Source organism: Ovis canadensis, chromosome 19 (assembly GCF_042477335.2).
Source record: "Ovis canadensis isolate MfBH-ARS-UI-01 breed Bighorn chromosome 19, ARS-UI_OviCan_v2, whole genome shotgun sequence".
NCBI classification, from domain to species: Eukaryota; Metazoa; Chordata; class Mammalia; order Artiodactyla; family Bovidae; genus Ovis; species Ovis canadensis.
This window is the reverse complement of record NC_091263.1, coordinates 22,223,407-22,238,559: the sequence shown is the minus strand read 5'-3', so window position 1 is coordinate 22,238,559 and position 15,153 is coordinate 22,223,407. Positions and strand designations below refer to the sequence as shown.

Sequence of the window (15,153 nt, the reverse complement as noted above, 5' to 3'; positions counted from 1 at the left end):
TACTCTCTTCCTGTTTGTGTTTAATAAAAATTATAACCGCAGATATTTTTGTACAGAGGTTAATGTTAATTATATGGGTACGCATAAATAATAATTTAAATGGATAGTAAGGGGGAACTACTCATCTTTTTTGTATCTTACTTCTTTAGTACTTTGAAAGGTGTGACCTTCCCATAGATCAGGTGGAAAACAGATCAAAGATGATTTCTAAAATGCTGTTTGTATTTTTTATTTCAGTTTATCATGCAATCTACTTGGAAGAAATGGTTGCCTCAGAAGTTGCTCGAAAACTTGCGCTGGTGTTTAATATTCCTTTCCACCAAATTAACCAGGTTTACAGACAGGGTCCCACTGGTATTCACATTCTTGTTAGTGATCAGGTAACTGGCACGCTCTTTCCTCCTTCACACTGGTGTTTGCTTTTGTACGTATTGCTGAAGAGCTATAGGAAAACTCTGTGGCCTCTTGCCAGTACTCAGGAGTCAGAGTTGGGAATCAAAATTGGGAGGAATTTATAAGCAAGAGTTGAGGTGTCCTGGGTGGCAGAAGGAATGCAGATTAAGGAGAACCACAGCTCAGCTCCCACCGGCTTTGAACTCTGACACCAGTCACTGGGAGACTCCAGGTTCCTGGGACTTTGGTCCTTTTTATGTAAAAGTGAGGCATCTGAACGGGTCTTCCTTTGTTTCCCTATCTGATGACTGGTTTTAAGCAGCAGGGTAGGAGGGCAGTTCTCCCCATCCATGTTCCGTGAGAAGCAAGCAGTGAAGTGCAGCTTTTTGTCAGTGTCTCTGTCCGAGAGCCCCGTGGGGACAGCCCCCCGTGGGCCCACGGGTGACGGGCCAGAGTGCGGGGACCCCTGTGAGTACGAGGTCAGCACAGGGCAGGCTGTACGCCAGGTGTAGGCCTGTGACCCGTACAGCCTTCATGAAGTGCTGTCTTGACTGGTGAGTCCTGAACTTGTGCGCCATGTGTGTGTTTTTATTCTTTCTTTTCTTTCACAAATTTTAATCTTTCCTAATCAGTAAGAGTTGGGTATTAATTATACATCTGCTTTATCCTTCTAGATGGTTCAGAACTTTCAAGATGAGAGTTGTTTTTTATTCTCCACAGTAAAAGGTACTTTGCATGTGTATGTGTGTCTTGAAAGGCTAGAATCATGAAAGGTGGCGTGCCTGAAATCAGCAGTCATCTTGTGTCTGGCTTTGCAAATGCTGGTTTTACCAATCTTAAGTAAGTTTGAAAAATGAAGTCAGCCACTATCTGGTGACAGAAACAGAAATTAGCAAGTAAGAGGAGTCCATCCTTCTGGATGCCTGGAGAACAATCCCAGTCTATTCAACATTTCACTGACCACCTCATGTCAGACACGTGCTGGAAAGGTCTTCCCCTGCTCTAGTGGGGAAAGCAACCAGAAAAGGTCAACAGATGGACACAAATTACAAATACAGAGTTTAGCTGCCGTGGAGGGATGGGGAAGTATGGTGCTTGTGGACACAGGCGTCTGGGCTGGGGACACAAAGCTCTTAGGCTGTCTCTGAGGAGCAGCAGCCAGGCGGGGCAAGGATGTCGCAGAGGAAGGAGCCGGGCTGCTCTGGAGGCCTGCAGGCCTGCAGCTGCCATGCAGGGCGAGGGCAAGCAAAGCAGGAGCCAAGTCTGGTAGGCAGTGTAGTGGTGGGAGCTTAGGTTTGAAATGCACTGCAGTCAGTGATTTGTTTGTAAACAAATGAGTAATGTGAGTAGGTTTGTCTTTTCTTCCACTGTTGCAACTTTATAGAGACAGAAGGTGGGAGAAGTGGAGGCAGGAGGTGTCACCTAGGCCAGAGGTGAGGGGGTTTTGGATAGTGACAGGGCCTGCTGAGCCCCATATGGGAGGAGCAGCCGTGACTCTTACAGAAGCAGCGGTGCAGGCGGTGGTCACAGTGGAGGGGGAGGTGGTGTTGAGAGCGCCCCCGACCCTCTTCCTTCGGGCTGCTACGCGTGACTTGGGACAGACGGTTGCTGGGGGTGTCATCAGAGCAGTGGATAAGAAGGCAGCTGGAGCTGGTAAGGTTTCCCACCTCTGCCTAGCAAGCTCAGAAGGCTAAGTGAGCATTATCACCCTAGGCTTAGTGGTGGAAGAACAGTCTCAGAACTATTTGTGTCAATTGGTCATTTAATAGTAAAAAGTGGTTAATGGTAACAATGTGTCATAAAACTTTCAGAAGGAAAGGAGACTTGTGGACCATTTGTGTGTAGCAGTTCTTGGTTTTTAAAATCAGTACTTTTTAATGTAAACAACTTGATTAAACATGTCACAGAATTTGAGACCCATTAAAAAATAAGTTTGCAAAAAGTTGAGATTTCATTTTAGGACATGGGAATGTCGAGTTAACTATACCCGCTGGGGCTGGCAGGAGATACCTGGGTTTCAGATCTAAGTTAAGCCCTCAGCATGTCTTCGGTGATTCTAAGCCGTAGAAATCCTTCAGGTTATGGAGGGAGAGAGTGTGAAGAGCAGGCCCAGATGGGGCTCACAAGACTTCCAGTTAAAGGGTTACAGGAGGGTTTCTTAAATGCCATTATGAGGAGAGACCTTTAAGATCTAAATCCAGTCTTAGCAGGAAAGCTGCACCTCAAAGAGCAAGATGTCCGGTGTCACTCTTTTCTGGTAAGTTACTCAAAGCAGTAGCCCCCCTTGAAACAAGGGGCTGAATTGAGAACTTCACCCCGCTGGACGTGTCTCAAGCCAGCAAGATACCTGCAGGGGCTGTTTAGACTGTGACCGGACCCACTGTCGCTTTCTTTACAAAGCCCTGAGACGAGCACCCTCGTCTCAATCTTTCATTCTCAAAGCGTTTGGTCTGCAGAACTGACACCGCCTGTGACAAAGGTAGTCCAGAGCGTGTGGCTGTGACGGCGGCGAGTGTCTAGTGTTCGCCGTCCCTCCCATCTCAGTGTCCTGTCTGTAGACATTTGTCCTTATGAAAAATTTCATTTGTTCCTTGATGAATGCTTGTACTGCTTCTCGCCATCTTCTGAGAAACCCTAGGCCAGCAGGCGTAGCTAGTGATTACTAATTATCCCAGAAAAGGTGGGTATCAGCACCCAGTTTATCCGACGGTCTCTGCCGTGTGCTCAGACAAGCGGCAGAGGGAGCGTGGACATGATGCTTTAGGGAGGGGCGCTGGAGCAGGTTAATCAGCCTTTTCATCTCTGGAATACTTAAAGGCACGCTCAGCTGGGCTGGGAAGCTGTAGGGTGAGAGCAGCGTTTGTTTTAGTGAGTTAGGTTTTAAATTTATTTTTAATCAAAGGATACTTGCTTTACAATATTGGTTTCATTTCTGACATACGTCAATATGAATTAGCTCAATTTAGTTTTGACTCTCCAGCCTAGTAAAAAAGAAGTTGAGCGGTCACGTCCCTTTCTTTTTCCGCAGCTGAAAATGGTGGTGGCGTCCACATCATTTTGAAGTGACGTCTTCCGTAGTCTGAACTCTATTCAGCACCAAATAAAAGTCACGCTTAAAAGTGTGTGAAGACTGAATCCAAGAAGTCTTGGGATTGGATTTTACCATATGAAATGTTTCATATTGAAAACATAGGATGACCTTCCTAATGAGCTGGACGAGAGGCGCACCTGGCCCGCGTCCCCGCCGGGAGAGAGCACGCAGGCCGCGCAGGTAGGCCGCCTGCCCCTCTGCCCGAGGCGCCGCGCACACAGGTCCGGAGCAGCCTCTGCTGTCTTTCTACACTGTATGCGGTTTGGAGATGAATGTAGATGTACTGTGGGCATTGACATTTCTGGGCCACTGTGGTGTCTGTGGCCTGGACCTTATGCTGACCTGGGCGGGGACGGGCCGCCGCGGACACGGGCCGACCGGTGGTCAGGGGAGAGGCGCGGCGCTTCTCGGGAAAATCATGTCTAAGGGTGTGCGTCTGCCGGGATCATGCCGGATCGGGAGGATCCAAGCCAGGAAGACGGGCTTGAAGCAAACTGCATTATCAAGAGTACCTTGGTGAGAGGATCAGTGTAAATCCTAATAGGTACAAAGACTTTTGTGTTTTTGCTTTGTCACAGATTTATTGAAAACCTTTTTGCTTCTGCTTCCATTTTTAGCATTTGTTTCTGGTTTCCATTTTTGAATCCCAATGTCTTTTAAACTCATGTGGTTTTCTTTCTCCTTTTTCTATCTCCAACCACTTAGCAACCGCCTCCCCCCTTCCTGTTAAACATTTTTAAAGTCCTGTCCCGGACATTGGAAATACACATAAGCAGGACAAAACAGTGTGATGGTTCGTAACTTGGTGGTAAGGGGTCATTATCAGGAGTTGAAATTATTCTCGGAACACTAGACATCACAAACACTATCTTGCACCATCAAAATTCTTACTTCTTGAGCTTTAGTACAATCATGGATAACATTCTGGTGATTATTTAGGGACTTTTATACACCACATAATAGCTTCTTTTTTCTATAAAAAGAGTGCCTCTTTCACAAAACCAAATGCTTGTCGGCCAGTATACTTTTCAAAGGGAATCACTGTTTTTGCAATTTTTTCTACTATCTTTCTCTCTTCCCTTCACCCAAAGCCTTCCCAAAATTCATCAGCAAGCATTTGAGGCCTGTGGTGTACTAGACACAAATAGAAAAAACAAAACACTTCGATTGCATTTTAATTACACCACCTCTGTCTGTTTACCCAGTATCTTGGTTTTGAGTGTTTTATTTGATGCTTGAGTTTGAAATCTCTCCCCAAAGACAAAACTGCTCCAGTGGGTAAAAGCTTTGTATTTTATTCATAAAGGGGGTTATTTGATATTAAAAAAAGAAAGTACTGTCTTTAAATATTCCATCTTTGGCCTGAAAATACCCCTCACTTGTATAGCCCCCAAGCTGGAGAGCTTTCCTTTCCGTCATTTCCCCTTTGCTTTCCTACGACCACATGTTTTCTGTACCAATCACTTGGGAAAGAAGTGAGCTTTCTCTTCATTGTTTTAGAGTTTTGCTTGTCTATTTAGCATTCCTTTTTGAGTCTCAAGATTTATGGAACAATAAATGTCATTTAATGCTGTGTGCTATTTTGAATTCATCAGGTTTTTACAAGTGGGGTTAAAAAAAAAAGCTCGTCAAACTTGAAATTACACCAAGCAGCATTGAACATTAGTCTGTCCCAGTGAAACAGGTTAAATTATGGCACCAGCAAATTTGCTACTTTGTTTTTTTAATAGTAGGATGTACACATTTCAGTATAATAAATGTTTTCCGATTGTTTTTGCAAATGTGTGTCTCATTTAAAAGCCAAGTTCCTGCCAGTGTCACTTCGTGTCATAGAATCAAGCGGTTCACGACATATGTTCTGAGTGCACACCAGTCCAAATGGCATTAGAAGAGCTGGTGGGGATGTGTCTTCCTTTCCGTTTGTTGTTTTCTCAAAGCAAATGCAGCTGAGCACAGGTCATCCAGTGATTGTTCCAGGCTTACATTTTAAAGAGGAAGCAAACCTGATTTCCTTAACAGAGGTCCTGCTGTTCTGTAACTGCAGTCCTGTGTCATTCAGCCAGAGTCCAATAGCTTTGAGAGGTTGTATCCAAGCTCCGAAGAGAGAATGTGTAGAAGGTCCTGGTCATTTAAATTTTTAAAGCGGAACTATACTCACAGTTTTCTGCAGCACCCATTTCCCCACACACAGTGATGTAAATGTCTACTTAAATAACTGCTATGGCATACATACAACTTTTAGATCAGGAAATACTAGAGTATATAATAAGGCTGCAAAATCACCAGGACTAATGCTTTTTCTGATAATCCTCTTAATTGATTTATCTATCTGCCTTCTCTCCCCAGAATGCAACTGAGGTCTTGTATTCTAAATGATTCTAAAACTTTCCACCTAACAGAACCCTAACTCTATTAGAACTATTGCTGGTCGTGGGAAATTTCTCTTTTGCTGTTTCTCTTCAGCTTCTCAGGAGCTCTGGGCTTTTCAGTTTGGTTGTTAAGAAGGGTTAGCACAGAGGTTCAGTGAAGGTCACAAGTCTGGCAGCACAGAGTAGAAACCAGATCACCTTATCAGATTTCAGATAACAGAATGCCTGAGTTTGGAAAATGGTTTTGGTCAGATATGTCTGCCACAAGATAATAGCAATAAAACCCTCTGACGTAAGCACTGCAGTGGTTTATTCATTTTATATTATGTAAGTCTCAAAGGTGCCAACACTTTACTGAGCTGAGTTTTAAGTGTGTAAAATTTTTGAATAGTTCTGGTGTAACTTGATTTCTAAGACTTAAAATAAACTTGGAAAAAAATCACACCCATTCTACATGCATCCATTATTTTTAATTGATTGTAGTATAGATAACTTGAGCTTTAAATTCTTTTTCTTTAAGGTCCCCCAAATTGTGTGAGAGATGACAGGATTAGCTCATTTTGTGCTGTTGCCTACCCCAGAGCTCACGATCTGTCATCAGGCAGCACGGAGTCTGAGCTGCTGCTGTTCCATTTCTGGTCCCCGAGAGGACCTAGGGCGAGTTGACAGAAAGGTGGAGACCCTGCTCCACCCTTTCTAGAGTCCTCATTCTTTGGTGTCTCATGGAAACCTATTACCTTGCCTTCCAAGTAAGTCTCCAAATAGAAAACTGTCAGGCATTGTGAATTTGCAATATAGTTACTTCAATAAAGTTGCTATTTTAACCTTCAAAGTGGAGAAGTCCTGCTAATCAAAGTGGACTCGTGAATAAAAGGAGGTCATTGGCTTAAGTATCAGGTAGAAAATCAACAGCTTATTTTTCTGCTCAGTTTGTGCTAACGCTGATGGTCTGTTGAAGAATGCTGGCAAAGCCGAGGGTGGGAATTTTGTACCTAGGGCAGCGCCACCTCTTGAGATCCAGGCTTCCTGTGCGGTCCTGGCTGCACTAAGACCACCCCTGCTCTTTGTTAGCTGACACGAGGCTTTGAACTGATTGCATCACAGCAGAACAAAGGTAAAAACGATCACCAGAAGTACCGCAGTCCCTGCACAAGTCTTTTTTACCTGTAAGCGCCTTTCTCACCGGAGAATCCACAGAGCTGGGTGATGGCGGAGAACGGCACACCGAGTGCTCCGGGCAGGCCCCGCGGCCCGCGGGCGGCCGTCAGAGGATGACGCAGCACCTGCAGAGCCGCGGCCCGCCGCCTCCCGCGGCCGTGGGCGGGGTGACGGGAGCGAAGTAGGCGTGGACTCGGACGTGAGGGAGCTGCGCCTGAAAGCGACGGGAGGAGCACCGGCTAAAGGCCTGTGGGCAGGAGGGCAACTACCCGCGTGATCCCAGGAAAGCCCAAGCTAAGAGGCAGTCCCCGTCCCTGTGTGCAAACCAAGTGGTGAGGGGTAGCGCCGAGGCCTGCTTGGGGTCTACGTGCAGAGCTGCCTGAGCTTCTAAGCATATTCAAGAGCAAGGGCGGCACAGCTGGGCTACGCGGGGAAGGGACGCCGCCGCCACGAAGGCTCTCTACCTGGAAATTAGCAAAGGTCAAGCCTTCAGTTCTTTTGCCCAGACCCATTCTAGAAGCGGAATCTTCCCGGATGGACGCTAATAAGAAGGTTTTTAAGAAGTCTAGGGACTTCCCTGGTGGCTCAGACGGTAAAAGCATCTGCCTACAATGCGGGAGACCTGGGTTCAATCCCTGGGTTGGGAAGATCCCCTGGAGAAGGAAATGGCAACCCATTCCAGTATTCAGAAGTCTGAGGAGGTAGCTGGTGTAACTCGGCCCCAGGCAGAACGGAGGAAACGGAGGCTGGTTCTCCGCCCCTGCTGTCGCCTGGGCGGCTCTGCCAGCGAGGCGGCTGCCCAGCTTACCCGCATGCGCTTGATGCCGGCTCGGGTAACTTGCTGGCAGTCGTAGAGCTCCAGGCGCTCCAGGCCGCGGCAGTGCTCCAGGTGCTCCAGGGCCACGTCGGTGATGAGCAGGCAGTTGTCCAGCTCCAGCACCCGCAGCCTCTCGTGGCCACAGGGGCTGTTGCTTAGGTGCAGGATGCCGTCGTCCGTGATGAGCTCGCAGTGGGACAGGCTCTGGAAGGAGGGGAGGCGCCGTGTCTGCAGGAACCACAGTTTGGGAGGAGGGAGGCTGGGCCTGGGGGCAGCGGCCTCTCTCATCGTCCCCCCGGGGGTAGGGATGGAGCCGACACTGCAGGGGACGGTTCGCGCCGAGAGGACCCTGAACTCACCTCTTCCCGCAAACAGCAAGTCTACAGCTACACAGGGACCAGCTGCCTCCGGAAAGAAACACAAGAACCAGCTGGCCAACTTCTCCATGCTGGGCAGAGAGGAGCCGGTGCAAGTGGGCAGGGGAGGCCATGGCCTGTCATGAACCCCACCCCTGAGAGCAGAGACCCCCATCAGGAGGGAACTCTAAACCTGGCGTTTTTCACTGAACCCCACATGGGGTGCCAGCGTCTCCAGAGGCAGGTCTCACAGCTGCCTGGTGCCCCAGTCTTTGTATATGGGACGCTCCTTGCTCACCTGACCCTGATGGCTGAAGGGGGCTTGTATTCCCGGGTCTCATGGACTTTTAACGTGAGAAGAGATTCTTGGCAGACTACCACCCCCAGGCACTGTACGGGCAGCAAGCTGAAACACCCCGTCTTTCTGGCAAGAGGCCTGTGTGCTTGCCCGGGAGCTGATGGGGCAGCCTTCAGGTCAGGTGCCGTCAAGAGGCCCCCAGATGTGCTCCCAGCCAAGACAGGCAGGTGTGCTCGCCCTCTGCTGGGCCCCCAGAGAGGAGTTCACGCCCTCCCCTGGAAAAGTACCAGAGGCCACGGAGCTGAACAGCCCTGAACCGAAAAACACAGCAGAGGGTTTTAAGAGCAGACTGGACGAAGCAGATAAGAGGACCGGTGACTTGAAAAACTGGTAGTGAAAATCACCCAATCAGAGCAGCAGAAAGGGGAAAAAAAAGACAGTCTAACGGACTTACAGGACAGCATCAAGTGGACTAACATTCTCATTATAAGGGATTATAATCAAGATGTGGCAAGTTAAAGAACCTTAAAAGCAGCAAGAGAAAAACAACTTGTTATGTGCAAGGGAATTCCCATAAGACTATCAGCAGATTTTTCCGGAGAAATTTTGCAGGCAGGCCTGAATGGAGGGGCACAATATAAGTGTGGAAAGAAAAGGGTAAAAAATTCCAATCAAGAATACCAGCGAGGTTATCATTTGGAACTGGAGGAGAGGGGGGAATTCCCTGGAGGTCCACTGACCAGGACTCGGCTTTCACTGCCAGGGCCCAGGTTCCATCCCTGTTGGGGAACTAAGATACTCAGAGCCACACAGCACAGCACACGCCACACACACTAGCCACCTTACAAGAAGTGTTAAAGGGACCCTGTTAAGCTAAAAAGGGCACTAATTATAACAACATATATGAAAGCATAAATCTCACTGGTAAAGACTATAATAAATCAGGGTGAAAGCTAAAACATTGTAGTATCCACAAAGTAACACAGCGTTTATTGGTTAGAATTCTTTATTCTTTAATAGCTAAAATTCTTGGATAGCTTTTAGGAGCAATGAGCTGCACTGATATTTTTTTAAAAGCCCAAGAAACTGGCTCCGGTACTAAGTGGAAGCCAGCCCCTCAACATCACTGAAACCCCCTGACGGCATGTCCTGCAGGCTGCGAACCGAAGGGCTGAGGCAGCTCCTTAACCGCTGCGCAAGCCTCCTGCACTCCTCTGGGCTCTCTTGAATCTGGAGCCCCCCTTGTTTGCATCCGCTTCCCTTTCAGACAGCCTTCTAGATTTAGGGTTTTTGAGAGGACAAGGCCCGTCCTCCCAAGGGTCGCAGAGCAGTTCCTTATAATATGAAAAATGAACAGGACAGCCGGGGGGGGCGGGGGGCCCTGAAGCGCAGCAGATGAGGTGTGAGCGCCACCTGCTAGGGCTGGTCACTCCCCCCACTGCTTCCTGCTGCCGACCTCTAGTGAAAGATGACCACGTTTCACAACTCTGGGCCCTGCCTCTCAGGGGCTGGGGGAGGGCCCCCTGGGGCTGCAGCAGAGCGCCGTTGGCCTTTCCCGAGGGAGGCGGGCCCCGGCTGCGTGTCAACACCACCCGCGCTGCCGCTCACCCTCGACTCCACCTGGGGGCCCACAGGCATGGCGACCGTGTCCGCCCTCAAAGTGGGGAAGGCCCTGGAGTATCCCTCAGAGGGACCCGGACACACCCTGCCCTGCAGATTCTGGGTAGGGTAACGGCCACCTCCCGACGAATGATCCTGTCACTCTCCAGAGGCTAGGGCAAGGTCTGGCACGGCCACCCCTCCAGCAAGACACGCTTGTAGCGAATCTGGATTTCGGCTCACCTGTCTCCCTGCTCTTATAATCCTCCACTTGAGGCCCTTATTTGGGGTTTTCTTAGAGTGTCTCTTAAGTCCTCTTTCTGGGAGTTGCTTGTATGAGTACAGGGAAAAACAGAAGATTTCCGTCACTGGAACCCCCGCTGGGGACAGCAGTCTTTAAATAACATTTCCTGCTGGAGTGGACCCCGCGCTCCAGCAGCTGGGGAGCTGGTGGGAGTCCAAGACCAGGATATCTCAGGGTTGTAGAAGGGCAGAGAGCGAGCCTGGGCAACTGAGGGGAAGGAGGTTAAACCAGAACAAAGCCGGGACTCCTAACCTTCCTCACACCTCGGGCACAAGGGTGTCTCAGGGGCAAGGGGACAAGGGGTGGAGAAATCCCATCTGAGGAGCAGATTCTGTCAACTAGAAAACCACATCACAACCAATTTGGGAGTGAAGACACGAGAAGTGCAAAATCGTCTGCAGACACAGTAGAGGGAGCCGTTTCGTGGAAAATCTGCAAACAGGCAGGTCCTGACTAGCTCTGAAACCTGACCCCTAACCCCAAGACAGTCTCAGAGCTGCCCAAAGCCTAGCACAGTGCCTGAGGGAGAAAAACCCAGGAGAAATGTGGAAGTAAGAGGGACTGGGGGCCAGGGGGGAGAGTAACTCAGGCCAGATGGAGCTTTGATGATGCTATAAAACCCTGCTGACAGAGCGAGATCAAGGCGGACAGAGGGAGCTGGCCCACGGGCCTCCCAGGACAGTGGGCAGACCAAAGGCCAGGGAAGCCTCACCATCTGGGCAGCTCTGCAAACGGCATGTTTCTGAAGCTCTCCGCACCTCGGCTTCCTTGCTGGTAAAATGGGGTGTCCATGGTGCCCGCCCGGCAGGCTGCTGGGATCGAGTCTGGGTATCTGGGGGAGCAGGCGGCCGCGTTCACACAGCGGATGGGACATGCGTGCGAGGTCAGCGTGCCCGAGTGCAGCCTCCATCGCTCATTCTGGACCTTTCGGTATACTCGCTAATTCCCCCTCCTCAGAGATACACGACCTTTTCACTCTGACAGGCTGAATGTGAATCTGTGTAAGGACCTGGGTCCCTCTATTAGGTTCATTTCCAAAAATGAAAACAGTTAACACGTAGATTCTCTACCTCCCAAGTCAGCCCAACTAACAGACCCTTGAAACCAAGGATGACAACACCCTTCCAGACAGGAGGTTCCTGCGGTGGTGGGGCAGGGTGGCGGGGCACCTTTCATCCCTGAGAGTTAAGTCCACCACCAAAAGCTGACTCACCAGGGCTTGCAGCTTAGGACAGTGAATGGAGAGCTGGGTGAGCGTGCGGTCGGTTATCTGCAGAGAAACACGCTGTGTCAGTGTGGCGTCCACACCAGAGCTTACCACCTAGCCCTGCTTCTCCTGAACACAAGAACCAAACGGTGCAAGAGAGAATCAACAACCCATGTCAGGACACGCAGGCTGGGAGCTCCTCTCCTCACCAGCAACCTCAAATCTGCTTACTCCCCCGGGTGCGAAGCTGTTCTTGTCTTTACCCTGGAGCCCCAAGGGGGACACGGCACAAAGCAGGAGTGGGCGAGGGGGCCCCAGGGTTCTTTGTGCAGTCACCTCATCACTAGGCAAGCAAGCTCTTTTCTCCCAGAAGTTATGTGAAACTGAAGGTTTCTTTCTTTCTTTTTTTTTTTTTAAAAGTTTGGCAAAAGATGGTACTATCTTGAACTCAGCTCTGCTGACTGAGAACAGCCCAGAGTGCGCCCATTGCCCTGACACCCGTGCTGGGGTGAGGAGGCTCCAGGCACCGGCACCTCGGGTCACACCTGTGCCCGTGGCTGCGGGGCGCCCTGCGGGGCCGTCAGGGGTGCACTCACCAGGACACATTCTTCCAGGTCCATTTTCTCCAGGTCATGGCAGTTCTGCAAGAGTTCACGAGAGCCTGTGAGACATCCCCTGCTCCCCAAGTGGCCCAGTGAGCCGGCACGTCTGAGCAGGCGCCCTCGGAATCACAGTCACGTGGAAGTGGGCACACGGGGCAGCCACGTGTCCTCCTCTCGTCTACACCTTCCCGGGGGCTCGAGGGTCTCAGCATGTAGATTTTAGCCACGAGGGGTCTCTGGGAGGACACGGGGTGGGGCGCTCACCACCGGGTGGCTGGTGGGGGATGCGACAGGAGGCAGAGTCGCAGCAGCCCCAGGAGGACCGCGGCTCTGGGCGGCAGGGGAGTGTGGAGGGGGCCAGAGGCAGAGCCCGGCACAGCCGAGGGACGCTGCTGAGACGAGAGTCAGGGTCTGTAAGGAAGGGCTCTCCCGCAGGGAGGAGGCTGCTTGCACTGTGGCCCCGCCTGACAAAGTGAGACTGAGGGCCAGGCCCCCACTCCTGGTGTAGGACCCCCCAGCTCCCGGGCCCGAGGGAGAAAGTACAGAACACGCCCCTAGCCCCACCAGGACTCTGTTCTACTTGGGGCCTGTCATTGCTGAAGGCCATTTTTTGCACACTCCGAGTCGCTCTGAAGGGAGGTGGCAGAGAGGCTGGTTGGTTTGGTAACACCTGTCTTACCCGAGCTAGAAGCGTAAAGCCCGCATCGGTCAGATGGGAACATCGGGCAGCCTCCAAGATCCTGGGGTACGGAGTGCGGGGGAGACAAAGGAACAGTGGGTTAACCACGCAAAGGGGGAGCCTGCTTTACAGTGCTGAGCTTATTCCACTCTGACACAGAACTGAGGCTTAGGGAGTCCCACCCCAACAGGGCAGTAAATACAGGGATCTTCCCACAATACCAGCACACGACTGCTCTTCTTTCTCGATATTACTCCAGTATGTATTGACTTGTAAACAATTAAAATGTATTTTCACGGTCCCTCTGCTCGCATAGATCACTCACATGTCAAAGTAATGACAGGACGAGGCCAAACGGGTGGGCACCTGAGTGATGCCCATCAGGAAATGCAGACTCAGGTTCCCCGGGGCTGGACAGCGTGACACCCTCCACACAGCCCTAAAGGAGCCAGTTCATGCTCTGTCCCGTCCCAGTCCATCTGACAGACGCCACCGACTCAACCACCGCCGCCGCAGCCACCTTTCCACCAGCTGAGAAGCCCCCCGCCAGCCCCCCCGCCCCGCTCGGCCCCAGGCCCTCAGGGTGCACTCACTGGAGTCTGGGGCAGTTCAAGGCCAGGGCTGTCAGGGAGGCGTCGGTGAGGCTGCCGCAGCCGGACAGGCAGAGCGCCTGCAGCCGCGGGCAGCCCCGGCACAGCTGCACCACGCCGTCGTCCGTGACGCGCTGCGGAGCCAAGCGCACAGTCAGAGGCCCGGGGCACCACGCGGAGCCTCCCGCCCGCCGACTGCCCGGGGTTACGTGCGACTTAACGTTCATCCTGACAGTGCAACCAAAACAAGGTTAAGTACAGAGAAAACGGGTATTTATGTTCCCTCTGCACAGCTTTAGAATATTCAAGCCTTACTAACAGTAAAATTTTAAAATTCCACTTCCTACTCAGAGTCTTTTTCCAGGAAAAATTTATAAACGTGTTAAAAATCAGATTTAACAAAGAGCTCATGGGATTTGCCTGGTTAAGTGACATTAATTTTTGGTTGGATTTCTACAGATTGATGCTAATTAAAAGATATCTATTGTATAAATCATATATGTGTATAACATTTCCTGAAGTGGTTTAGAAAATAACAAAATTAAGTTAATCACTAAATTATTGATAAATGGCTTAAATTCTATGAATTTATCTATAAAGACTTAAATTAATATCTTTATTTAGATACACTAATTTCTGTGACTATAAACATGTACATTTACGTCAGACTTCAAGCCCCCTACCAGTGCTATCCCACATGCAATTCAAGGTCCTATTTCTGAATGGCGCTCTCTCATAAGGTCAGTATTTCCTCAAGATAGTTACTGCTTTATCTCCCATTAGGGACTTTTAAATTTTATGATTCACTCACTAAATGCTAAATACAAGGGATTTCATTTAACTTTCTCAAAAGAAACCCAGCTGGCTGCAGCAAGCATCTTTGATGCTCAATTATCAACAGCAGTGAAAAAAACCAATTATCTTTCACAGGCCTATTGTGCACGGATGCAAAGCAGAGCTCACCCTTTATTCTTCATGCCTGTTATTTCCTTTTACCCACTGAGGGAGGCAGCATGAGAGATGCCACCACTCCCAGTTTATAAGCAAAGATAAAACACTGAGACCTCCCCAGGAATTGCTCATAGCATCCTTGATACCTTCAAAGAAATCAAGACTCTAATCTCTGCTATTTTTAGGGGAAATGTTCACGGCTCTGCACTGGCCTTTCTTTAGATTGCTCTTCTTTCACTGTGGAAGCGGTGGGTCCCAGAAGGACGCGGGATGGGCGATAACGGAGTGGCAACCCCCCACCCCCAGCCTGCCCTGGATGAAGCACGAGGGAAAGGCACGCTACTCACGGAGCAGGACTGCAGGTTGAGGCTCACAAGCTCATGGCAGTAATTCTGAATGTGCTTCAGAGCTTCGTCTTCTAGCTGCATGAGCGGAGAACACAGAAGGGGTGGAGCCAGCTGGGGGACAGGGGGCCCCGGCTCCCCAGTGACGCGCGCGCAGACAAGCCCGGCGGACGGGTACCTGCGTGCAGCCCCTCAGCAGCAGGGCCCTCAGGCCGCGGCAGCCGCGCACCAGCGCCTCGACGCCGTCCTTGGTGATCTGGTCGCACCACGACAGGTTGAGGTACTCCAGGTGCCGGCAGCCCTCGCTGGGAGAGCGGGAAACAGCCGCGCCTGTGCAGTCCATCCCGTGGAGAGCGCAGGCACATCTCTGAGCTCAGAGACCCACAGACAGTTCC

At 50.4% G+C, this 15,153-nt stretch overlaps 2 protein-coding genes across 12 annotated transcripts in view; one reads left to right on the top strand and one right to left on the bottom strand.

The window, feature by feature from the left end:
* UBP1 (upstream binding protein 1) overlaps window positions 1-5,265 on the top strand; it is a 65,312-nt gene extending 60,047 nt beyond the window's left edge. For all 7 annotated transcript variants that reach the window (XM_069562068.1, XM_069562071.1, XM_069562066.1 and 4 more), the window contains 3 exons: window positions 238-380; window positions 1,068-1,119; window positions 3,422-5,265. In XM_069562068.1, the coding sequence (XP_069418169.1) occupies window positions 238-380; window positions 1,068-1,119; window positions 3,422-3,459 (233 nt within the window). In that variant the 3' untranslated portion in view covers window positions 3,460-5,265. The remainder of the gene's footprint in view (window positions 1-237; window positions 381-1,067; window positions 1,120-3,421) is intronic.
* Window positions 1-15,153, bottom strand: part of FBXL2 (F-box and leucine rich repeat protein 2) — a 94,204-nt gene that overhangs the window by 7,812 nt on the left and 71,239 nt on the right. The window contains exons 8-18 of one of the 5 annotated variants that reach the window (XM_069562059.1): window positions 14,937-15,063; window positions 14,762-14,836; window positions 13,467-13,597; window positions 12,874-12,934; window positions 12,189-12,233; window positions 11,599-11,655; window positions 11,098-11,217; window positions 8,188-8,233; window positions 7,820-8,032; window positions 7,018-7,225; window positions 979-3,233 (exon numbers count right to left, since the gene is read on the bottom strand). In XM_069562059.1, coding sequence (XP_069418160.1) covers window positions 3,056-3,233; window positions 7,018-7,225; window positions 7,820-8,032; window positions 8,188-8,233; window positions 11,098-11,217; window positions 11,599-11,655; window positions 12,189-12,233; window positions 12,874-12,934; window positions 13,467-13,597; window positions 14,762-14,836; window positions 14,937-15,063 — 1,261 coding nt within the window. In that variant the 3' untranslated portion in view covers window positions 979-3,055. Of the gene's footprint in view, window positions 1-978; window positions 3,234-7,017; window positions 7,226-7,819; window positions 8,033-8,187; window positions 8,277-11,097; window positions 11,218-11,598; window positions 11,656-12,188; window positions 12,234-12,873; window positions 12,935-13,466; window positions 13,598-14,761; window positions 14,837-14,936; window positions 15,064-15,153 lie in introns of those variants that run through there. The other 4 variants (XM_069562063.1, XM_069562060.1, XM_069562061.1 and 1 more) reach the window with 4 other exon arrangements.